The 26,784-nt window shown below is 40.5% G+C and overlaps 1 protein-coding gene across 10 annotated transcripts in view; it reads right to left on the bottom strand.

Moving 5' to 3' along the window:
- The window catches only part of HECTD1 (HECT domain E3 ubiquitin protein ligase 1), a 101,596-nt gene extending 79,970 nt beyond the window's left edge, over nt 1-21,626 (bottom strand). For 5 of the 10 annotated variants that reach the window (XM_043548695.1, XM_043548694.1, XM_037900542.2 and 2 more), the window contains exons 1-2: nt 21,212-21,363; nt 15,117-15,382 (exon numbers count right to left, since the gene is read on the bottom strand). In XM_043548695.1, the coding sequence (XP_043404630.1) occupies nt 15,117-15,256 (140 nt within the window). In that variant the 5' untranslated portion in view covers nt 15,257-15,382; nt 21,212-21,363. Of the gene's footprint in view, nt 1-15,116; nt 15,383-21,211 lie in introns of all 10 variants that reach the window. The other 5 variants (XM_043548697.1, XM_037900543.2, XM_043548696.1 and 2 more) reach the window with 3 other exon arrangements.
- Between the last annotated feature and the right edge of the window lie 5,158 nt (nt 21,627-26,784).

Genomic DNA, 26,784 nt, shown 5'->3' on the forward strand with positions numbered 1-26,784 from the left:
CCTCTGGGCTGCCTCCACCCCTTAGTTGGTGGAGTTTCATCCCAAATGTTACAAGCCACCCGGAGAATGACATTCGCTGGAACGTCTTGTGGCATCTTCATGACATTTCCAAAAAGCATAAGGCGCCGCCTGCGAACAATGGTCCCAGTCATCTGTAGACCCGAGCGACCATAAACATCTGCATTACAGATCAAGTCATTCCAGTTTATGCCCAATACAAAACAGACATTTTGTGTGGAAAGGCTCCCGCTTTGTCCAGTCTGAGCCGCGTAATGTCCATGTTTCACAGCCGTACAACAGTATGGGAAGGATACAGCTTGAATAAATCCTGAAGTTGGCTGTCATACTAGAGATTATGTTTATTCCATATCCGCTGTAAACAGCCCATGGCAGATGCTGCGATGCCAATTCAATAGAGAACTTCCGTGTGAGATCTGGAGGAGCTGGTAAGTATAGAAGCCAGATAGCAAAAGCTGAAAACTGATTCAACAGTTTCGTTGTTCAAAGAGATTGGAGTCGTGGGTGGACCTGTTCCTAGATTTTGCAGTTTTGTCTTTGACCATGAAACATGAAGACTCGTCTTAGCTGACTCCTCCTCCATATGCTGGAGTGCCTCATGAAACCTGTGAGGGCTCTGTATTAAAAGATCCAATCCACTATTCTCAAAAATGGTCCACAGATATGAAGCGGATATCCGTGGATTTGCAGGGCTCTAAACCAGGGTGCTGACAGAAATGGGCTGAGGCCTCTCCAAACATCTTCTTGACTTTGAGGAGGACTGCATCAACTTCTCAAGCAGGAAAAGTTTCAGCCTCCTCCCTTGCTCTCTCGGTGTGCTTAGAGAAAGACATATTCTGCGTGATTCACAGACAGATCAGATACCATGAGAGCCCATCACTAATGGGTATGACAGCACCACACGAAAAACAAGCCTTAAATCCTGGTAACAGCCTCTGCCATGATCCTAGTACCCCTGTATCGGGGTGGTGGGGAAGTTGTTTCCAGGCTACGGACTAAGCTATGCTAATATTTTCTCTATATAGACCAGTGGGCAAAAGGAATCTTAACTACTCTACACTAATTACTAATAGTAACAACACTAAATAGCTAAGGTAAATCGCAGTGTGCAAAAGAAGTAGACACTGCCATGGATGCCATCTTGAAACTACAGAAGGAAAGGAGGAACTGAGGGGCAGTATGGCCTGCTCCACCATCCATGCCCTCATGTGGGGAGGTGGAAGACCACCTTGGGTGCAGGCACAGTGAAAGCACACAGCACTAGCCAAAAAGAATCTAATCTTGCCCACACAAGGGAACTGATGCACCAAAAGTAGAATCTGTGTAGACAAACACTTGAAGAATAATAATGTTTTCATTTTATTTTCAGCTCTCTGCTGAAAGAATAGTAAACATGACAGTCTCATGCTGCATATATACTTCCCTCTACTACTACAATGGCGTATTTCATTTGAAAGACAAAAACCTTGCATCACCACAGCCTAGCCAATATCAAGAAAAAGCAAACTACTTTCTTTCTAGTTTATGACAACCAATAATCATTCCAGCATCAGAACTTGTTTTACCCTGATATTTTTGTTTGTGACAAATGTTTATTGAAAGGAATCAGGAATTTGAGAGAGAAGAACATATGGTTGCAGAACAAGTACATGTTTTGTTACAATATACTATGCTTCAAGTTGAGGGAGGACTCAAAGCTGGAACCAGAAAGAGACACTGCAGAATTTCAAATGAAAGGAACAATGAAATTGAAATAGCACAATAAGTTTCTGTTTCAGTATAGTAGCTTTGCTATTTTAATTTTGTCCTTAAAGTTCAGGTAAACACAAGTCAAACAATGATTTGCACATCAAAATGATTTTTTTTAAAACATCAAGAAAATATTTTTTTTTAAAGTAATCAATATTTCCTTCTGGATTTTAGTTTTCAACACTTAAAAATATTTATTATAACAACTTAATAATTTAAGTACACAGGTCAGGCAATTCTTAAAACTGTCTTGAGAGGGTCCTTAAAAAAATAAAAACACACCCCGAAGAGACAACTTTTGGGTGTTGAGTAGACAACAGGTTAGTGCTGCAGTTATTACTATTTACACATCTCTCATTGTGGGTGTCCATACATGACTCATTGTTTCTGTAGTGGGACCAGAACTTTTGCTGCAAACTGTCTTGTGATTCTTCTGTCATCACATTCCAAAGACCTTATTGGAGCACTGGTTTATGATTAATACATAAAAGTCTTTGAGATCAAATTTATTCTAAATCAACATTTGTCCTTAATGCCTACTCCAATCTGTAATTGGTATTAATAGGGAAATCCTGTCTTCTTATTTAGTAGGATAGTCTCTGTCCCCTATATTAGATAAATTGATTTTAAATCTGTCTATAATTACAATATCTATAATGTATACTAATACTGCCATTATTTATGTCTGAGACTATCTCAGACGCCCTCATTAATAATATGGATTTATTAGAAAATAAAGATCGCTGCCCACAAACTCCATACAATATCAGTTCTTCCTGTGGAAAGTTAAAGCAACCTGAAAAACATGTTCTGAACATTAAAAACATGTTGGTGAGATGCCAAGAAAAGAAACAACTGCAACACTATAAAGTATAATTAGCAACATGAATTAGCAATTTGAACATTTGAGACAAATATTAGTCCTTTGAGGGACGTGAGCTGCCAACATCCTGATGTATGTGTCAGGATAGGTTATGTCACATCAGGGAGAACAACTTCTAACGGCTTATCTGAACAGGGAAATTTGCCAATATAACTATTCTACTATAGTTACCCCAGTATAACTCCGTATGTGAATACTTATTCTGGAATAAGTGCTTTTTCCCAGAATATCAGAGAGTATCCACAGTAAGTTACAGCAATGCAACTACAGCAGTGTAATCAAACTGGTACATTTCCCCATGTAGACAAGCCCTTACTTCCAAATGAAATCAGCTCAATAACTTCCGAGTAATGCAAGTGTAAAAAGATATTAAAGTAGTAAAAATATTCACTGGTAATTATTTTCATTATTATTTACAATCTGGTAGCATCCTCTGGGACCCCACTATGCTAAATGCTGTAAAAAAAAGTGTGTTCCTAAAATGGCTTACAGCAATTACTTCTGTGAAGTAACCATTGGATTCAATACATAAAGACACTTGTCATGTAACAGGAATATTTGGCTTCAGAGCCTTGGCCCAGGGCATATAACAAGTGGAAATAAAGTTCAGTTTTTTGCCAGTAATCATGTTGCATACTTAAAACACTCAACTGCAAAGGACAGCTGGAAGCGTGAGATATGCATTCAGCCTCTTTTGTAAGAAAAGTTCGATGGTATTTCTGCTCCACTTTAAAATAGGTTATCAAATAAAGTTTAAAGTAACACAAGATTTTCAAAACATTCCAGATACTGAACACCAACCATATGATTTGTTTAATAATGTTTATATTAAAAAAAAGTTTAAGTGACTTAAAAAGAATGAATTAGAAGACAATTTGGTAAACTACAGCCACCCATAGTACTAAAGTTAAAATTTGGTGTTAGTGTCTTTCAAACCAGTACTTGTTAATAGGAGAGTGCACTGGAAATAGATTTTTAATGTACGGTTGTACTGCTCTAAACTGATTTCAGAATGCAAACATTTCTGTTTTTAAAAACTGTTATTTTTAATATAGTATTAACATATTGTATTAACATATAATACAATTTAAGATGCTTGTCCAGTTTTAATGATGCAACTGAAATCCCTTTAAACTAAACACTTTATTAAAATGGAGAATTATTTCAACTATTTTTATTTAATTTATAACTGCTTAATATTAATGAATTGGTTAGCATTATGTAAATAGGATAACGCAACACTCTTGTGGCTTATCATTCACTCTACAGTTCTTTTTCCCCCCATAAGGAATGGGCTCTCATGCAAAACAGCATGCCTCCACCAGACTGACCTATAACAAAACTGGTGATGGGAGAAGAGAATTATTCCTCCACGCCTTTGTTAAGGTTGAATATTGAGGTGGATATATTTATGGACAGAACTTTGGCTACACTTATGTTGTAATTTTTAATTTATGGAATAAGTGCCCACAGCACAGGATAGTCACCTATCGATGCATTTTTTTTAAAATGTTACAAAATGAATCAATATTTCTAATACATTTTAAAAGTTAAACCTGTGTTAATGTCCTCCTTCTTCAACAAGCCCTGATCAATAGAACAGGAGGGTGCAAACTTTTCTTTCACAACAGCCACCAGCACATCCATTCTTTGATGCCTCCTTGCCTATTGCCTGTGTGTGCAGGTCACTGACACGTCAACTCTTGGTTGTGCCCTGGCTTAGGACTCCAAATGATAAAACTTCAGTAAATTGCTAGAACTTGTTAGTACTTCGACATTTAATACATGCTCCTCAGTCAGTCTCCTTTTACTGTTACAATGATAAAGTACTCTGATACCCTTTCAGGAACACCAGAAAACAGTTACCTGTATCACACAGTATTTGTTATATCCAAAACAAGTCACAAAAGCAATTTATCATAGTAAAGAGGCTGAATAACTGTATAAATATAGTAAATACTATATTAGAAACTGTATTAAAATAGCCAATACTTAACGTTAAAGGGGCTTCCATTTACTGCAGAGTAAGTTTTTTTTGGTAAATAAAGCCCCTTAATGAGCTGGGATATGATTCAAACAAACAATTAAAAAAAAAAGTTCTTGCAGCATTAAATGCACAGTGTTTAAAAGTAAATAACCAAGCAAAAAAACTAAAAGACTATTTTTCAAAAGACAGGAGTCACCTGACTACTGCTAAAAGTTTAAGATGATTTGCCCTGACAAACAATAAAGGTACACTTACAAAAGTACTGTACCTCCAAAAACTCCTGCATTTGTGTGTGCCTGATTATATCTTTGTTCCATGTGATCTTAAACACTGGATAGTTACATAACTTCCTCCAATAATTTTTCTGTTGAGCTCTTCTATGCTTCCAAACATAAGCAGCAGGAGTCCAACCCCATACTCCATGGATCCAGAAACACAAGATCATCCACAGAGAATGCCTGTGCCTCTGTACCGCCTTCTCCCCATGAACATCATTACAGTGGAGGGGATTTTTTGCCTTTTAAAATTGTTACTAAATTTTGAAAATAAGCACTCAGTACAAAATAAAGCAGTATTTCGAATATACCGTGACAACACACTGCACAAGACTGTAAATTTTTATTTCTATTTCAAGGTCTTCATATCACTTAATACTTTATAATTAAATGTTATTTATTGCAAATTGACAATATTTTAGTGCTGTATTAAGACATTTTTCTATAATAGTAACATTTAATATAAACTCATCTATTTAGATGCTTTATGTCCCACATATCTGTAATAACTGACCACCTCCCAAAATTATGATGTGTAAGCAAATCCATTATATATTTCAGAGGGGTAACAGTGTTAGTCTGTATCAGTAAAAACAACAAGGAGTCCTTGTGGCACCTCAGAGACTAACAAAATTTATTTGGGCATAAGCTTTTGTGGGATATAACCCACTTCATCAGATGCATGGAGTGGAAAACACACTAAGCAGGTATAAATATACAGCACATGAAAAGATGGAAGTTGCCTTACCAAGTGGGGGGGGAGGGGGGGAGTGCTAATAAGGCCAATTCAATTAGGGTGGAAGTGGCCCATTCCCAACAGTTGACAAGAACAGGTGAATATCAGAGGGAAAATTACTTTTTGTAGTGTTAACGAGGCCAATTCAATCCAAGTGGATGTGGCCCATTCCCAGCAGTTGACAAGAGGATGTGAGTATCAGAGGGGAAATTATTTTTTTGTAGTGACGCAGCCACTCCCAGTCTTTTTTCAGGCCTAATTTACAGCCACGCCCTCAGATACAACTGCATTTGCTCCAATCCCTCAGACAGGGACAAAAACCTACAGGATCTCTGTCAGGTGTTCTCAAAACTACAATATTCACCTGGGGAAGTAAAGAAACAGATTGACAGAGCCAGAAGGGTACCCAACAAAGAAATTAACAGAATGCCACTAGCCATCACATACAGCCCCCAACTAAAACCTCTCCAGCACATCATCAAGGATCTACAACCTATCCTGAAGGACGATCCCTCTCTCTCACAGACCTTGGGAGACAGGCCAGTCCTTGCTTACAGACAGCCCCCCAACCTGAAGCAAATACTCACCAGCAACTACACACCACACAACAGAAACACTAACCCAGGAACCAACCCTTGCAACAAACCCTGTTGCCAACTCTGTCCGCATATCTATTTAAGGGACATCATCACAAGACCCAACCACATCAGCCACACCATCAAGGGCTAGTTCACCGGCACATCTACCAATGTAATATATGCCATCATGTGCCAGTAATGCCCCTCTTCCATGTACATTGGCCAAACCAGACAGTCTCTACGCAAAAGAATAAATGGACACAAATCAGACATCAATAATTGTAACATTCAAAAACCAGTAGGAGAGCACTTCAATCTCCCTGGACACTCAATAACAGACTTCAAAGTCGCCATTCTTCAACAAAAAAAACAGACTTCGACGAGCAACTGCAGAACTGGAATTAATTTGCAAACTTGACACCATCAAATTAGGCCTGAATAAAGACTGAGAGTGGCTGGGTCACTATAAAAAATAATGTTCCCTCTGTGGTTACTCACATCTTCTTGTCATTCTTGCTAGGAATGGGTCACATCCACTCTCATTGAAATGGCCTCGTTAGCACTGACCCCCAACTTGGTAAGGCAACTCATCTTTTCATGTGCTGTATATTTATACCTGCTTATTGTATTTTCCATTCCATGCATCTGATGAAATGGGTTATATCCCATGAAAGCTTATGCCCAAATACATTTGTTAGTCTCAAAGGTTGCCACAAGGACTCCTCGTTGTTATTCCATTATATATCATCATCCCTCTCAACAGCAAGCTCTTTATATGTTTAGTTTTTCATTTAGATGTGGTGTAATTGCAAAGGGTTTGTCAGAGAAGTGGGTTTTGCATTTTGCTCTGAAGACATTATGGCTCAGGGAGTCATCCTGATCTCTGAAGAGCTAAGACCCCAGGAATGAAAATCCTGCACAGATGGCACCTTTAGAGAGTTTGAAATATAAATTCTGGGAAACAACAACATTTAACATGAACAGCTCATTAAGATGATAAAACTATCACTGAAATAAAGTATTCAGAGATTCTATACAGTGTAAGAAGTGTGAACTGTCCAATATACCATTTATATTGCTGATAATCTCATTCTGTGACAGTTTTCTTTGCTGTTTTGACATATAAGGACAATCAAATTAATTTTACCTACATATGTGATTACATCTGACTCTATGTATCCAGATACATGCTACTTTTAAGTAGGAATGATGAAACAGCTTTCTTGTTTAGAGAGTCCCAAATACAGTCAGCCCTGTAAATCATTATCTACATATTCTGCATAGGTGTTCTATAATTCTGGCATGTTGGTTTTTTTTTTTTTTTTTAAATCAAATGACACCCCAAAGAAAACATAGTAGTATACATTTGTGGTAGTCCAAAGAAGGGGATAGGAGTCACAATACCTAACAAAACAACAAAGGAACAGCATCAGGCTAATTGTGGGTGTACCACATTGTATCTCAACATAAACAAACAAAATTCAGGTCTTTTCAGATATTCTGGACAAGGAACAAACTGAAAAGTCACTTTATCAATCAACATCTTCAAATTCTGAGATTAAATGATTAATCTGTAACAGATTATTGTATTTCAGGGTTTAAAATTCATTGCATTTTCATGGAGCAGAAACTTTAAACCTGCCCTCACAAATCCTGTTCCACCCCAGGTAGGAAGATCCCACAGTGTAGCTACCAGCTGAAATCATAGCGCAATTATCAGCCATATAGGAAACAACATACCCTGCAGCTATTCCAGCAGGTGCCTCCATGTAAACGGGAGTGGAGTGAAAGGGAAGCTGAACATAATGAAGGTAAGGAGAGTGGCTTCAAACCTTCCCTCCAGCTAATTAAACTAAAACTGTGTCTCAGGGCTTGTCTTCACTGCAGTTAACTCACAGTATAACTCAGGTGGTACTCCTAGTTCAGGTCCCGTCCATACACAAAACCCCTTGTGGGGGGTGGTGCTTTTCACTTGAGTTGGCCGGACTGAGAGTGAGTATAAGGGCTAGTCTACACTGGCAACGCTAAAGCACTGCTGCAGCAGCACTTTAACATGGCTTGTGTGGTCGCTGGCGCAGCGCTGGGAGAGAACTTTCCCAGCGCTCTAAAAAAACCACCTCCATGAGGGGCGTAGCTCCCAGCACTGGCGCACTGTCTACACTGGCGCTTTACAGAGCTGAAACTTTCTTGCTTGGGGTGTGAAAAAACACATCCCTGAGCGCAGCAAGTTACAGTGCTGTAAACTGGCACTGTAGACAAGCCCTAAGACTAAAACTAAAGTGAACACAATGCATCAGGTGCTAACACAATCACTCATTAGCATGGAAACAGTCTAGCATCACCTGATTAAATTCATATTTGCAATGTTGTTTTCACAACCATAACAGCCCAAACAAGTCACTTAACTTCTCTGTTCAATTCCCCATCTATAACATGGATATTATTTCTCATCTTCTTCAGTATTATGCACATTAATTAGCTTTGCATAGTGCTCTGGAAATTGTAATATTCATAGATTAGTAGACTTTAACGCCAGAAGGGACCACTTAATCATCAAATCTGACGTCCTGTACATCACAGACCATCACATTTCACTCAGTTATTCCTGTATTGCACCTGATCATGTGTGTTTAAACAAGCATGTCTTCCATAAAGACATCCAATTATTGATCTGAAGACATCAGGAGACAGAGACTCCACCATTTCCCTGGATAACTAGTTCCAGTGATTAATCATCCTCACTGTTAAACATCTATGCCTAATTTCTACTTTGAATCTGTCGGTTTTATCTTCCAACCGTAGTTATGCCTTTTAATACAAGACATTTTCTCCCCATGAAGGTACTTACGCATTGTAATCAAGTAGCCTCTCAATCTTCTTTTTGATACTGAATGAACTCTCTAAGTCTCTCGCGGTAAGGCATTCTCTCCAACTATCCAGGGGGGAGGGATGGCTCAGTGGTTTGAGCATTGGCCTGCTAAACCCAGGCTTGTGAGTTCAATCCTTGAGGGGACCATTTAGGGATCTGGGGCAAAATTTGGGGATTGGTCCTGCATTGAGCAGGGGGTTGGACTAGATGACCTCCTGAGGTCCCTTCCAACCCTGATATTCTACGATCACAATATTCTGTGGCTCTTTTCCACACACTCTCCAATTTTTCAAAATCCCTTTTTTTTTAAATTTGGACACCATACCTGGATGCAGAATTCCAGTACCTATCTTACCAATGCCATACACAGACGCTAAAATCACCTCCTTACTCCTATTCTCCTGCTCATACATCCCAACAATCACAGTAGCCTGTTATACCACAGCATCATACTGCGAGTTCATGTTCAGTTGCTTGTCCACTGTGAACCCTAAATCAGTGATGGGCCACAAGTGGCCCATCAGGGTAATCTGACTGCGGGCCACGAGACATTTTGCTGACGTTGACCGACCTCCCGTAGACCACAGGTTGCCCACGACTGCCCTAAATGCTTTTCAAAATCACTGCTTTGCAAAGTACACTCTTTCCATCCTTTAAGTATGGCCTGCATTTCTTGCTCATAGATGTATAACTCTGCATTTGGCTGTGGTAAAATGTATTTTGTTTCAATGGCTTTGTATGACTGCCCTGCGTACATCAGTATTTACCACTATACCAACCTTTGAGTTATCCACAATTTAATTAGCAGTGTTCTCTAAGTGTTTTTTATAGTAAAGTTAAAGGGCTTCTCCAATTGACATATTTACCAATTCTCTGATAGGTGGAGTACTTACACCAATAGGAGAAGCTCTCCTGTCAGTGTAGGTAGGGTCTTCACCAAGTGCCTACAGTGGCACTGTAAGCGTAGACAAACCCTTTAGTAGTTGAAGCACAGAAAAGGTTTGCTTTGTGACAGTTAAGGTCGCAACACACATCCAACTCAAAACCTTAAAAGCAGGGAAATAAAAGTCCTGCATTTGTTGCCATTCTCACATTACCTACAACACTGCCGATAACCCAATCCAACAATCCATAAGGATTTCACTTACGTCTACAACAGATATCAAAAAGTAATACCTATGCCTATCCCTCTTTAATCAAATATGCATGCTAGTGTAAAACCTTAACAGTGACCTGAGACTATCAACAGAGCAGTATATTTGGCTGTCACATAATCTATATGTTCGGAAAGATATTTTACCTTAACACTGCTGAAGTTACTGTAAATGATGGTATAAAGAACCAAAAATTATACTAGTTCTTCATTACAAATCTGTTATGGTATATAGTCTCATTGTGAATTAAAAAGTTTTAAAAAGCAAATTTACAAAAAAAAAGTGTCACAAGCAACTACAACAGCCCTGCTCATGAGTCAACAGGAGGCTCCCAGCTCAGAGCTCTACCTCTGGAGTTACAGGAGTAACTGCTAACTTATGTTTAGTTCAGCCAACAGAGAAGAACTAGACATGCTTTCCTTGGTGGTTACACAATTTTTTGCTAGACAACAGCAGCACATTGGACATTAGGAATCTCAGGTTATATCCCTGATTCTGGGGCCTCGTCTTTCCTAGGGGGGAAAAGGTTTGTTCTTACTTCATATGTCAGCTAACTAACATGAGGTAAAATCCTAGTTAAAACTACGAACTCTTGTTTTGATAGGTCAGGGTAAACCCAAGGCTCCCACACAGTCTTTATTTCAACCTGTGTAACTTGTGTCAAGACTACAAACTGTCTTGTCTGCACTCGGATTTTACTATATTACCATGTTTCAGCTAACATGAGGTAAGAACACACTTTTCCCTCCAGTGAAAATGCATCCAGGGAAGAAGTGTGTGGTTCTGTGGAATGCATCCAGGGAAGAAGTTCTGTGGTTACAGATGAGATAACCAAAGCATATTTACGCTGGGAAGGATTAGATTTTTATCAATAAATTTTGATTATACGTACACACACAAACTGACAAAAAAATACTTGCCATAATAATCTAAATTTACAGATACACAAAGTAAGAAAAATGCTGCTTACTAGCGTTTGATTTAAGGATACACCTCTACCCCGATATAACGCGACCCGATATAACACGAATTCAGATATAATGTGGTAAAGCAGCGCTCCAGGGGGGCGGAGCTGTGCATGCCAGTGGATCAAAGCAAGTTCAATATAACGCCGTTTCACCTATAACGCGGTAAGATTTTTTGGCTCCTGAGGACAGCATTATATCGGGGTAGAGGTGTATTTACTTTGTATATTTTGACATGTGATGTTGGCCGACCATAATTTCCTGTAACTGTAAAAATTTAGACTGATAAAAATAAAAAAGCTTTAAAATAAATATCACTATATGTTGAAATTATTTTTAAAAAAGTACACACCACATTTTCCCATGCCTAAACATAATTAATCTGAAAGGCAATGTAGCTGATTAGACCTGACTGGAGCTGCCATGTTAGAAATTTAGCTTCTATTCCTGCAGTAACTTTGTGTAAACTCTCTTAAAAAAAAAACCCCAAAAAAACACCTAATTTGTAAAATGGAGTGGCAACCTATACTTAACTACCTTATAGGATTGGGATTTGAGGTCTTTGTCAATAAAAAGGATGGTGCGATGCATAGGAATATAAACCACAATCATAAGAGGTTAAATTTCAACTCTTGGTCTTCTCTTTCCCAGCTTAGGGAACGCTCCCTTAGGCTACAAAGGTATTTGTATTCCTCAGTTATATTATAACAATTATATTCCTCAAATTCAACTGTCTGAAACTGAACTATGTTTCTACTCAATCATATCACACCAAGTTTTAGCAACTTGAGCTACTAGTGTTTTTGTTCCTGATTGAAATTCTAGCCATTCTAACTACTGAGTGACTAACAATCAGTCTCTCTCTGAATCACTGTCACTAGAAGATGAATGAAATAGTGACTCACTAACATTAGCATTACTAACCACCGAAGAAAATTTCATCATCTGTAAAATGCCAATATCTTGGGTTACAGCCATTAAAACTTTAACCACTTGGCACCATAATTTGTTATTAGCCTTCCACCTTGGAATCTGCTTCAATAAAGATCAGATTCCACCTATATCATGATACTGAGCAAGCATTTTTATATGCTTGTTCTCCATCTTTCTGACTGGGTCATAACTTTCTCTAAATTCAGAGACTGGTTTCACCGTCATCTTCAAAGGCATGCTGAGCATCAGCAATTCACATTGTTAATCTCCCACTAATTTTAGTACACACTTTGTATCCCAAAAATATACAAGATGCGATCTCATTCAACTCTCAATTTAGTGAAGGAAGAATTTTTCAACACAATCCTTTCCAATAAAAGCCACTCTTTACTGGTTCCTGAAATAAACTATCACATTTCTTCACAGATCAAAGGTCTTAAAGCATGACATCTGCTTCGGCATCTCACGGATTTGCTATACCAAAAAAAACCATGCTTTTAAGTTTGCAGAGACATTTTTCTGGAGGTCAGAGAGCTGTCTACATTACAAATTGGGCCATGCCCTGAAACTATTTTCAAGCTTTATTACTGAAAAATATGTTTTGTAACACACGTGCCACACAGTGATCCCCTATTTAGACAAGGCATCATTTCTTTTAAAATATTATTGAAAACCAATTCAAGAAATATTTTCAATAACTATTAGTTATGCTGTCAACATGTGGACATGCTGGCCAGCACTGACCTATAAATTGCAACCAATTTTAAGACACAAGCCATTTTGTAAACAGAGGCTCATAAAGGAACAAAATCAACTTGAAATCTAGTCTGTTAAAAAAAAAATTGAAGTAGTTTAATGGACACTTCAGTCTCTCTCTCTCTTCTGAAACTGAAGTATATCATTTTAGGAACCATAAATCATAATGGTTTAAAAAAAAACATAACAAAGGCACAGTGTTCATCAGATATGCTTTTACAAAGAGAAACACAAAATATAAAGGAACCAAAAACTTTGAATGAGAAGTTGATTTATTTAAAGACAAAAATCTGCTATAAATAAAACAAACACACCACACGCTTTATGTTTCACAAGTTTATATTTCAGACCTATTTTCAAACGAACATAGAAATGAAGATATTTGTATAAAAGCTTGTGATTACATTTCAACTTTTGTTCAATGCGGTATGAATTTTAGTGGACAACCCATCTAAAATATACACTAGAACAGTTATTTTTCAACTGTGCACTCAAACCTATGTCAATGAAGCTAAGTTAAGAAGCCAGTAAATTAGCGTTTCTCACCCTGAGGTGGCAGGCCCCATACCCAAGCAGGGATTGACAGTCAGAGGAAAGGAGCAGTAAATGCACGCCCCGGTGACAAATATCCATTCTTAATCATATCTATAGATTGTAAACTCTTCAGCCCACAGAGTAATTTTTAATCACTAAAGTATTCTGTAAAAACACAGTAATGAATACATTTTTATATCAATTTCTGACTTTCAAGTCACCATGGAATATAGGCTCCTTAAAAGCCATCCAACCCTCCACGACTGCTCCTACTACAGGAGCTGCTCACACATATACGGCTTCAAAATCCAGAAGGTCCCTGCCACACGTACAAAAATGTTCCACAGCACTCAATTCAGACACAACTGCATATATAATTCTATCCAAGAGATCCACTAGGGCACGGTTCTCAACCTGTTTCTTTCTGAGATCCCCCCCACCCCCAATATGCTGTAAAAACTCCACAGCCCACTTGTGCCAAAACAACTGGTTTTCTGCTTAGAAAAGCCAGGGCTGGCATTAGGGGGTAGCAAGCAGGGCAACTGCTGGGGCCCCACGCCACAGGGGCCCCTGCAAAGCTAAGTTGCTCAGGCTCTGGCTTTAGCCCCGGGTGGCAGGGCTCAGGGCCCCAAGCTTTAGCCCCATGAAGTGGGGCTTCAGCTGTCTGCCCTGAGCGCCAGCAAGTCTAATGCTGGCCCTGCTTGGAGGACCCCCTGAAACCTGCTCCCAGCCCCGAGGTGGCCCTGGATCTCTGGTTGAGAACCACTGCACTAGGGAACCCTCTAGCAACTCCAAGGTCTTCTTCTAGTGATTAGATGGAAAAGAGGAGGAAGAAAATGGCGGGAGGAGAGGAGAAGCAGAGGTGGAGGAGCAGAAACTGTACTAATACATGACACAGAGAGACAAGGAAACCTGAGGAGCAATGACAGACAAGAGGACGGACTATCCACCAAAACACTGCAAAGAGGGCTCCAACAAAAAGGAGAATGGAAACCACTATATTAAAGTACTAATAATTTTTAAAGGATCAAATTTTGTTCATGCCTTTGTATCAAAATCCATCCTTTCCAGACCCACTATTTAGCAATTACAGAAACTAATATATTTGATGTACATTAATATGGATCATCAATGCTCAAATATTAAGTGCCAGCATCAGTTATGTTAATGGTTTTTTTTAGCTTGCAGAGTTAAAAATAAGAGCTACTGTATATCACATGAGGAAAACTTAAAAATCTCAGAGTAGGCATTTTAAAATACAGTATAATTCAATTTTTACTTAAAAAGGCTATTTTCTATTATTTTAAAAAACATAGATAATGTAATGCTCTCTAATAGGGGTAAACAAGAATATGGTTTTTCAACACCAAACAAGCTTTAAAAAAAAAATAAATAAACTGTGCACAAATTAGTATTTCCTGTCAACTGCACAGTTGCCATACTTTTCATTCATTGCAAAATGAGAAGGTACTCAAAATACTCTGGAAGTGAGCATTGCCTGGGCACAGAATAGAAATTTTTTTCTGCAATAACATTTTCAAGACTGCGGAAGCTTCTAGTTCTGCATGTCAAACTTTACATATACCTACTTAGTAAGGAAAAGTTGTTAAATAAAACTGCCACAGCCTGCAAATGGAGGACAGAAAGCCCCTGCAAATGAAGAACAGAAATATACTTACGTTTCAAAACAACGATCCACATTGTCTGACATCAAAAGCAGCATGCATAACTGTTCCAAAGCTATTAGTTGCATATCCCTTTCATCCCCCTGTCCCATCTGTAGCCATTCAAGCAACGTGTCTGGGTCCACATCTGCCATGGTTTTAAAAAGCCGCCTTGGCTTAAATTAAAAAGTACCAAAAAATCCTTAAAGTGTTCAAGCCAGGATAGTCTGAGTACAGTGAAACTTTCCCTCCAGTCAGACTCAGATTTTTGCAGTCTTCACCTGGAAAGAAGAAACAACTCATCAGGATCTGTCTTATTAACCTTTTCCATTTGTTCCTCCTGTAACATGTTTTCTGACATCTATTGGATCTTTCACTTCCTCATTTAAGATCTCACACCAGATGATGACAAGGTGTTGTTTTTTTTTGAACCTACATGAGTGTAACCTAATTAGGTTACTCTACTTAACTTAAAACAAGAGCCTTCTTTCCCAGGCACAGTCAAGCAAGCTTTAGATTCTACTACTATTTTTAGTGAAAACTTACAGCTAAAACCTTGAGGGGAACAATTTTTCATATCTTAACTTACATTTTCTTATAAACTTATTTTTCAGATACATATTTTCTGAAGAATGACTCAGCTGATGTCACCTTTCAAAACACAGGTCCAACTTCCCCAATGCTAAAGCATCTCTTTGCTCAAATATTTTTTATAAGAAATTTCAAGAGAGATTTTACAGGTACATACCCATTCAGACGGGCATGAAATGAAACTTACTGAGACAGATCTGCAACTTAAGACTCAGAAGGAAACCTTTATATAGTTTTTATGAATATGAAAACAGCCAGGCATCAGAGCACGTGGAAAATATGAGGATAATGTACAAAAGCCTGAGGGACAGAACTTAAGAGAGATGAACATCAGGAAGAGACAGGTCTATGTAACCGGGGACTCCATACAAAGAAGAATTGATAGGCCAGATCCAGAGAACAGAAGAGTGTGCGGTCCGCCTGGATACAAAAACGGTCTGACATTTGCATCCCAAGTACTGGGAAAAAACTTGTACAGAAAGGTTCCAGAACCAAATGAATGAATAATCACCTCAAGAAGATTATTAGCAGTAAGCAGAAAGCCTATAGGGAATGGAAAAATGACTGATCAACAAAGAAAGCTACATTTTGGAGGTTAGAAAATGTAGGAACAACACAAGAATTGCTAAAAGTCAAGTTGAATTTGCTCTTGCCAAGAAAATTTTAGAAGTATTTTTAGTTATATATATAAAAAGAGCATAAGGAAGGATGAGGTTGGGCTACTATACAGCGTGGATGGGGAAAAGATTAATGATAATCTAGGAATGGCCCAAAAACTAAATGAATACTTTGCCTCGGTTTCCAATAAGGATGATAATATGGAACATGAATGCAGGATGACTGACTAAAATGGAAATTGCCACAACTGAGGTGGAAGAAAAACTTCAAGAACTTAACAGGCTCAGATCATGGGGACCAGATAACATCTATTGCAGAATACTGAAAGAACTAGCACATGAGAAGATTACTAGTCCAGTATCAACAATTTTTAATAAAAAACTATTTAGTCTTTGTGGTACCGTACGACTGGAGAATATCTAACAACTGACCTATATTTAAGAAAGGGAAAAAAACCAAGTAGGAGAACTATAAACCCATTAGTCTGACCTCAGTAGAATGCAAGGCTTTAGAACACACTGTGAAGGAAAGAATAATTAAATTCAGGAAGGTAAACAGAAAAGGGGATGTAATGCAATGTGACATGATTTCCTTCTTTGAGGAGATAACTTATTTTGTAGATAAGGAAAACGCAGCACATCTTATAAACTTGGACTTCAGTAAAACATTTAATACAGTACCACATGGGAAATTATTATTGAAATTAAGGAAGATGGGGATTAGTACAAGAATTGTAAAGTGGTGAAGATATTGGCTAAAGGGGAAGGCAAGAGCTTGTGCTAAAAGGTGAACTATCAGACCAGAGGGAGGTTGCTAGTGGAGTTCCTCAAGGACTGGTCTTTGGACCAATGTTATTTAATATTTTTAATTAATGACCTTGGTACAAAAAGTGTGTGCGTGCTACTAAAATTTGCTGATGATACAAAATTGGGAGTGATACACAGGAGGACTGGAATATTATATGAAGATCTAGATGACCTTGAAGACTGGACTAACAGAACTGGGATGAAATTCAATAGTACAATGTGCAAGATCATGCACTTAGGATCTAATAAGAATTTCTGTTATAAGATGGGGGACTCATCAGTTGGAAGTGACAAAGAAGAGAAACGGTAGTGCTGGTTGATCACAGGATAACTGTGAGCCACCAACGTGATGCAACTACAAAAAAGGCAAATGTGATCAAAGAATGCATCAGGAAAGGAATTTCCACTACAGATAGAGAAGTACTAATGCCACTGTACAAGGCACTGATAAGACCACATTTGAAATACTTGTACAATTTTGGTCAAACATGTTCAAGAAAGAGTAATTTAAACTAAAACAGGTGCAGAGAAGAACTGTTAGGAAGATGAGGGAAAATGGAGGGCCTATTTTATAATAGAAGGCTGAAAGAGTGTGGCTTATTTGGCCTAGCAAAATGAAGGCTGATAGGAAATATGATTGCTCTCTATAAATACTTCAGGAGGATAAATACTACAGAGAGTGGAGAGCTATTTATGCCAAAGGACAATGATGACACAAGAACAAATGAGTATAAACTAGCTATGAAAAAATTCAGACTGGTGATTAGGAGGTTTCTAAACATCAGAAGAATGAGGTTTTGGAATAGCCTCCCAAACAGGAATTCTGGGGGAAAACAACTTAATTGGTTTTAAGAGAGAGCTGGACAAATCCATGAGGGCAATTGTGCAGCGGGATTACTTGTGATGGAGTGGGGGCCTAGGTCAACAGTCCTGGGGGTCCCTTCCATTTTATGCCTTATGTTCCTGTAATCTCATGCTGCAGGGGTCAAGAAGGGATTCCCCACCCGACAGCATATTCTGGTCTTTTTTTATTTGGTTTCTCCTTTCTCTGAAGCATCAGAGATGGCCACAACTGGAGATGGGACTATGGACAGGGTGGGCTGGTGCTATGAGGTAGCATCAAACAGTCTCTCAGGTGTTTAGCAGGTTCGTTATTGCTCACATGCTCAGGGTCTAACTCATCACCATACGTCGGGGTCAGAAAGGAACTGTCCTCCGGGTCTGACTGGTAGCAACCTTGTGGAGGTTTTGCCTTCCCTTGCAGTGTGGGGTTTACATCATTTGCTGGGGATCATCTAGAAATATCTCACTTAATGGCAGGGACCTCAGGCATTGGTGCACCTAAGTTCCTCCTATTCTCTAACTGTGGCATGTAATAGTCTAGTCCAGGGGTTCTCAAACTTCACTGCACCACGACCCCCTTCTGACAACAAAAATTACTACATGACCCCAGAAGGGGTGACCAAAGTCTGAGCCCCACCACCCCAGGAGGAGGAGCCAAAGCCCAAGGGCTTCAGCCCCAGACAGGGAGCCTGTAACAGAGCACTGCCGCCCAGGGTTGAAGTCTTGGCCTTTGGCCCCAGGTGGTGGGGCTCAGGCTTTGGCTCCGGGCCCCAGCAACTCTAAGCCAGCCCTGGTGACCCCATTAAAATGGGGTCGCGACCCACTTTGGGGTCCCAACGCACAGTTTGAGAACCACTAGCCTAGTCACTCATTGACTGTAATATTTTGGTCTTATTTCAGTTATTGGGTTTAGTGTGTGAGTGTTGGATGATGTTGGTGGCCTCTGATACACTGGAGGTCAAACTAAATCAGTTACTCTCAACCTTTCCAAACTACTGTATCCCTTTCAGAAGGCTGATCTGTCTTGCATAATCACAAGATTCACCTCACTGATAAACTACTTGCTTACCAAATCAGACATAAACACAAGTAGCACAGCATACTATTATTGAAAAATTGCTTACTTTTTCATTTTTACCATATAATTATAAAATAAATCGATTTGTATATAAATATTGTACTTACATTTCAGTGTATAGTATACAGAGAAGACTAAACAAGTCGTTGTCTGCATGTAATTTTAGTTTGTACCGACTTTGCTTGTGCCTTTTATGTAGCCTGTTTTAAAACTAGGCAAATATCTAGATGAGCTGATGTACCCCTTAGATGACCTCTGCCTACCCCGTAGGGTACGCATACTCCTGGTTGAGAATCACTGGATGAGATGATCTAGCGATCCCTTCTGGCCTTAAGCTCTATTTGATTACAGAGAATTAAAATTTCTAACATAGTGGATAAGAAGTGGAATACTATTGTAAATGAAGAGAATGGGAGATGAGAAAATAGTATTTCTAAAACATTTGCATTTTAAATGTTTTGGAGGTTTTTTAAGGCGAATAATTCAACCATTACAAATGTACATTACAAAATTCAGAGTTTCAGGTGTACATATATGGTAAATGGCATTATTTGTTGGTCTAGTAAGACACAGCACATGCAAGCTCAGGATCAAGAAGGTCCCTTTATCAGTACCTTAAGAGATGTTTTTGATCTATAGTACATGCTTATGTACCACCTTGCACTAGATCAACAAGAGGTCACATCTACCTTATACACTTTGTCCTTGAAGATCAACACAACTATAAATATCATTTGCATACCTGAGCTGCTACAAAGGCTTTGAATCAACCTACCCATATGAAACTTGCCATAAAACCTAGCTATTAAAGTCCCTATTTTGCAAAAATGAAATTACATTATGAAACTTGGTTGCAAAGGTGAAATGCTGAAAAAGTATTCCACCATACACTCTCTAGAATTGGGGGAGGAGGGGGTGCCATGCACAAATAAGGGTTTAAACTTCCACAGGACAAGGTCTGATTTCTTGGTTTACTCATGATCAGTTAGTGGTTAAACGATAACTTCATTGAGGGCATGGAAGAGGGAACTCACAAAAGGAACTCAAAAATCTGTCTCTGAACATACTGTCTCCCAGCACAGAGACAGATGTACACTGAATCAGCAATTCTACTTCCTGCAGGCTTAAAACCCAAAGATGTAACAAAGGCTTGAGACCATCACAGTCTTTTTGTAATTTAGGACTCTGATGAAAGAATAAATGTTAAATAATCAAAATGACTGCTCATGAAGTGTATTTTACTTTTATTACCTCAGTCTCTTTAGACTGGATGCTTTTGTAATGAAAGTCATTAAAATATTATTAAAAGTAAATAGAAAAGATTTAACAATATTTGTGATCCCCCCCAAGGATCATACATTTGGCATTCTCTCTTCCAAGACTAAATAAAGCTAATGCCAGTCAGTACAAGCAGGGTCACGTTGCCGACACTATTGGTATAAGACACGAAAATAATTAACTCCAACTGGAAAAGAAAAGAAAAGAAAAAAACAAGAGAACCAGCAGACAGTGAGGGAGCTGATCCCTGACCTGAGGATCCTGCAAAAACCAGTGTCACAGTCGGCATCATTGGGACGTGCCCAACGGAGGCACCTGCTGCTCCTTTGCCCCAGACAGCTTTAAACACCCCCAAATTAACAGACAAATATACAGCAGAGACACACACAGGCTCCCCCAGCACGGACGCAGAAAAGGGAAGGGGCCAAGCCACAGCTAAACTCAGGTCCCAACCGCCTAGCGGTCTCTGGGGCCCTGCCGCCCCGCACACGTTCTCCGGGGAAGGGAAATCTCTACTCTGAAGCCAACCGGCCTCGCATCCCCCAACCACCACCGCGATCCCGGCGGCGAGGGGCTCTTTGGGGCCTGCCGCCCCCGCCTCCCCAGCCAGGGGACGGTCTGTCTGGGACTTGCCGCCCCCCGCACTCTCCGGGGGCCCCGGACGCACCGCATCGCCTCCCCGCAGCCTGCTGCCTCGGCCGCCCCGAAGCTCCTTGCTGGGTTGCCCGGGCCCTGGCGGCGCCGACCCCGCCAGGCCAGACAGCGGCACTCGAGTTCCCGGGAAGCCGGAGGCCTCGCAGGGTGACCCGGCCTGGCGGCTCAGGAAAGGCCCCTCGGAGCTCCGTCTCCCCGGGGCTGGCAGAGGAAAGGCGCCGCTGCCCCGCTCAGACACTTACCCCAGCGCCCCGGACGCTCCTCGCCGGAGCCGCCCCCTCCCTCCTTAGTCCCGCGGGAAGGCAGCGAGGCGGTGGCGACCCGAGCCCGGGAGCAGGAGGCAGCGAGCGGCATCCATCGTGATCCGCCCAGCACGGGACTGAGGGGGAGGGGAAACCACTAGCGCCACAGACACAGGAGGAGGAGCCCGAGCCAGTCAGCCTCGGAGTCACGCTCAGCCTCGGGGCAGGGCAGGCCGCGCCGCGCACATGGGCGGCGCTGCGGCAGCAAAGCCCAGAGAGGAGCCTGGCTGTCCCGCTCAGCCGAGCTGTCCCGTCTGGTCCGCACCGCAGCAGGAGAAGCTCCCCTCCTCGTCTGCGGGCGTGCTCCACCGGCCACCAGATTCCTCTTCTCCCCGTCACAGTTCCCCTAATCCCTGCCTACCCTCCCTCGTCTCCCTCTTAAGAACAGCCGATGTGCCCTCTAGCCCGGTATCCTGTCTGCCATTAGTTGCTGGTGCCAGACGCTTCAGAGGGAATGAACAAAACCGGGCAATTATCAAGTGATCCATCTCTATGGGTCACTCAAAACTTCTGAAAAAAAGAAAAGGAGTACTTGTGGCACCTTAGAGACTAACCAATTTATTTGAGCATAAGCTTTCGTGAGCTACAGCTCACTTCGTATGCATCCGATGAAGTGAGCTGTAGCTCACGAAAGCTTATGCTCAAATAAATTGGTTAGTCTCTAAGGTGCCACAAGTACTCCTTTTCTTTTTGCGAATACAGACTAACCCGGCTGTTACTCTGAAACCTGTCAAAACTTCTGGCAGTCAGAGGCTGAGGGACAGCCAGAGCATGGGGTTGCATCTTTGACCATCTTGGCTAATGGCCATTGTTGGAGCTATCTTCCATGAACTTATCTAATTCTTTTTTGAACTCTTCCGCTTTCCCGAATTGCTCCTCCCAATCCTTCAAAATTCATGAGATTGACTTAAAAAGCATGAGATATTTTTTAAGTAATGCCATTTGGGCTTTCTTCATTCAGCTGCTGGTTACAGAGTCTTTAGCTTACTCTGGCTTCAGCTTTTCAAGCTTTTCTCCACAGCCCTGAACGATAAAAACTCGTTTTTCGTTTAATGAAAGCTGAGATTCTCAGTCACCTGACTCCAAGAGCTGGATCTTTAAAGAAAACACCCCTACCCCTGTTACACTCTTCTATTGTATAATTTTAAACAGTACAGATATACTTCTTATTGGGACTCTCATTTGTCATATCTAGAGATGCTTCTCTCACTACTGCAGGTTCAAAAAGATGGAAGTCCTATGTCCCTCCCTCTCCTATCAGTAGATACGGGCACCGCATTAGGGACCACTGGGATACAATAACATGCTAGGTAGAAAGACACAATGTTGCCCCAAAACCTTACACTCTGATTCTACAACCCCTTACTCAGGTATGTACCATTCATCGCAAATAGTTCCATTTAAGAGGTAGCAGAATCAGGCACTATGTGGCTGATAAGCAGACAAATATGGGAGAAGGGAAAGAATGCAAAACAAGATTTCCCTTCCCACCCCGGTTCATTTTCCTTTTCTTTGTATGAGAGTGTCTTGATTTGTTTTGTTTTAGTTCTTGCCCATTTTGTCCACTTTTGGTTTGTTAAACTTAAGGCAAGCATACAATGGCTAACTCGTGCATTTGACCTTTTTTATATTTAATCAGTTGGAGCCCAGTCCTGCAAATCATTAAACCATGATCAGCATCGTATCGGCGAACTTGATTCTTCACAACTGTGTTCAAACACAGTAACATTTTGTAATGTAGACAAGCCCTTTGTGACAGAAGTAACTTCACACTGTACAATCATTAATTCACTCACGAAGTATAAACTTTGCATTTTTTGGTTATGAAAATTATCATAGGAGATTTTATCATAAAATTATCATTATCATTATCACCTCTGTAAACTCTTTAGTTCACACTGTAAATAGTTATTCAATTATCCTATTTAATTCTAAAAATAAAGGAAGCAAAATGCTATACATCTAGAGTTAAAGACCAAAAATCTCTATATTCAGGCACAATTAGCCTTCACAATAGTTTTCTTCTTTGTGGGATCACATGGAGGTTTGGTAAGGAAGTTAGTCACATAAGGCTCAATAATATAAATATTGTAAAATAAGATTATAGCAGGTTTAATATAGGCTGCCTATATTAAAAACATTTCCTGTAATTAGAAGAATGGGTGTATACAGAGGGCATAAAGGCAATGGCAATCACACCATGTCACACAATTAGAACCTGTCACATGCCAATGTCTCCATGTCACTCATTAAGAAACACCATCTGTAGAATGATTCCTGTTTATCCAGACTGTCTTGCTGAAAGCATTTTGTAAGAGAAAAAGAAAAACAGGTTTCTATCTTTGTTTTTGGGTAGCAAAGATCATTGAGCATGTGCATCATATTGGTAGTCTACTGCTTTACCTTAATCTTTTCTGTCACTGGACCCAGTCCTACACACATTTATGCACGTGCTTAACTTTATGAATGAGTGTATCACATTGAGGTCAGTGGGACTACTCACACACTTAAATATGTGTGTAAGCCTTTACGGGATTGGGGACACAGGCCCAGATCCTCAGAGATTATTAGATACCTAATTCCCACTTAAGGTAATGGGAGTTAAGCACCAAAATACCTGTGAGGATCTGGGCCTTAGTCTTTAAAATTAAAGAACCTAAGTCTCCTTTCATTTACACTGATACTGAAGTGTCATGAGTGAGAGAAGAATTAGGCCCAAAGTGAGGCGAACTGCAGCAGGAGAGCGACCTCATTCAGATCTAATGGTGCTAGAACAATTTCCTTTCACTTATATTTAAGCTTGAAAGGTTTAGACTTCCATAAATGCAGATAGTTGTGAATTTCTCCTGAAAATCAAAGAACAATGGGAGGGAAAAAGTCAAACATATGCTGTACTTGTAGACAACTAGTGCATTTTTTTGCTGACAGATGTATATGATAATCAGTAAGAAAGCTGAAGGTTGTCAAATTATGATTTTTGTTTCTGAATCTGTTATAAATCTTGATTTGTAAAACATGTTAGAATAACAAATAGCATATTTTAAAAATTATTTACTATAAACACAAAATATGCTTTAAAAGATTGGAAGTAAACTTCAGCGTTATCCATCTGTGGGCTAGATCCACAAAAGGATTTAGACACCCAACGACCACATTAGGTTCCCAAATCTAATATTTTGATCTTCAAAATCCTGTTCAGTTGCTGCCAAACCCTGTTGACTTATATTCAGCAGTTCTCAAACTGTGGGTTGGGACCCCAAAGTGGGTCACAACCCCATTTTAATGGGGTCGCCTGGGCTGGCCAAAGCCCGAGCCCCACGGCCTGGGGTTGAAGCTCTAGCCCCATCATCCAGGGCCAAGGACTTCAGCCCTGGGCGGTGGGGCTCCGCTTACAGACCCCCTGTGGGCTTCGGCTTTGGCCCCCACCCCCACCCAGGGTCGTGGGGCTTGGGCCGGCTAAGGCTTCAGTCCCCTCTCCTGGGATCATGTAGTAATTTTTGTTGTTAGAAGGGGGTCACGGTGCAATTAAGTTTGAGAACCCCTGAAAGTTTCCACTCATAAAGTCCCCATGGCACCTATGTTTCTTCTGGGCATGTGTAAAACCACTTAGTCCTGACACCACCAAGCTGCTCAACCTCCACGGTCTGGTAGGATTCTCAAACAAGGTGTACCCTCACCTATTATGTCCAAAGAGCCCAAACCAGTAGATTCAAGGACTGGGACCTGGGTCTCTCAGGAAAGTGCACTAACCACGAGGCTATAAAGTAATTCTCTCTCTCTCTCTCTAGCCCAGTGAATATTTAAGCATTTCATATCTTCCCAAATTAAAGAATGTTTGGGCCCTGTGCACTATGGAAATGGGGGGGGAGGCGCACCTTCCTTAAACTAGACAGAGCATGTGATACACAAGACAATCACCACCCTAGGCAAAACTTCAGTTTGCTGCCCCACTCCTACTCCATAGAACCAGGGGAGCACACTGGAAATTTGGGTGGGGGTGAAGCTTTTTGATGGTTTGGTGGCTCTGGTAGAAGTGGAGGTGAAGCGCAAGGTTGCAGTACCACTCACTCAAGTTTGGAGCAACCACTTCTCCAGCACAGTGGTGTCAAAGCTGGGGCAAATTTGAGTGAGTGGTGTTGCAACCTGGTGCAGAGGGTTGCAGCACCACTCAGTGTTGTTGTTGTAGCTCCAGTGGTCAGGAGCTTCCCTAAGATGGGGGCCCAATGTAAATGCAAGTTGGTTAACCTGGGCCTGAGCAAAGTAGAACAGCTTCAACAGGAGAGATTGAGAAGGACCCACTCCAGAATACCCTTTAGCCCTGTGGTTAGGGCACTTAGCTGGGAGGTGGGAGACACACATTTCTGCTATGTATCAGGCAAAGAGGGCATTTGAACCAGGGTCTCCTATACCCCAGTTGAGTGCTCTAACCACAGGGCTATTCAGCATAGGGGCAGCAATAGCACCACCACAATTTTTCACAAGAAAGGGCTGACCAGTCTTAGGTATCTGATTCCTGGAGAGGGTTCATGGCTGTGAATCCCAAGCAACGAGAGGTGCCTCCCTCTGGTCTGGAGTTAGGAGCCCAAGACCCTTTGATGGGCAGGGCTTAGACTCGACCACTCTCCTCTGCATTTCCTATTGTCTAGTTTAGGCAGCTCCCCACTTAGGTTGCTGACTTGTGTGAGTCCCACTCTTAGGTGCCTAACTCTCCCCATGCTTTGTACAGGTGCCCAAATCTAGATGAGGATTCCACTGGACAGCAGGGCACCAAAAGTTTGACATTGCAATGATGAGCCTCAATCCACTTTGTGGATCTAGCCCTGTACTCCTAAAATGCTGAAAACAAAGCCATACACTCCTAATTCTGTTCATTATCTCATCTGATGTATCTCATGTTGATTTGCTTTTATTTATCCTTACTGTATTAAAGTATAGTGCCAAGAGACTTAGTACTACTTCAGACACCAACCAAAGTTTTTCCTTCTCAAAGCTTCAATAACATAACATTTCAGAGAATATTCTGTTTTTATATTTTGTGTCTCTGAACATGTGACTCTCATTCCCCAGAATGGAACTGGAAAAATAGGGAGTGGTACTTATGCATGCTTCACCCACTTGAAACCCCCATAGTCTATCCCTCTTTCAGAATATTGGGCATATCTTCATGATAAGATTGTCACTCTTTTTCATGTGTGGCTTGGTCAGCAATGGACAACTAAAATAGTCTTATTAGTATTTAGAGTAAACACTCAATTGAAATGAAATGTGGCAATTGACATCTTGCTCAGCTATTGTTTGACTGTCTCCAGACATCACCAAAACATTAAATATTAGTCCATCTTCAAAACTGATTGCTTTTTAAATATATAAAGTGAGAGAAAATTGGCTAGAGGGTAGAACTAGTGCTAGGTGATTAGTAAAAATAGTTTATTTGCTTCAACCATATTTGCATACTTACTTATTTTAAGTGAACTTTCATGTGCATATAATTCTGCTCATATGAATATTCATTC

The sequence above is a fragment of the Chelonia mydas genome, chromosome 6 (assembly GCF_015237465.2).
Source record: "Chelonia mydas isolate rCheMyd1 chromosome 6, rCheMyd1.pri.v2, whole genome shotgun sequence".
In the NCBI taxonomy this organism is placed as follows: domain Eukaryota; kingdom Metazoa; phylum Chordata; order Testudines; family Cheloniidae; genus Chelonia; species Chelonia mydas.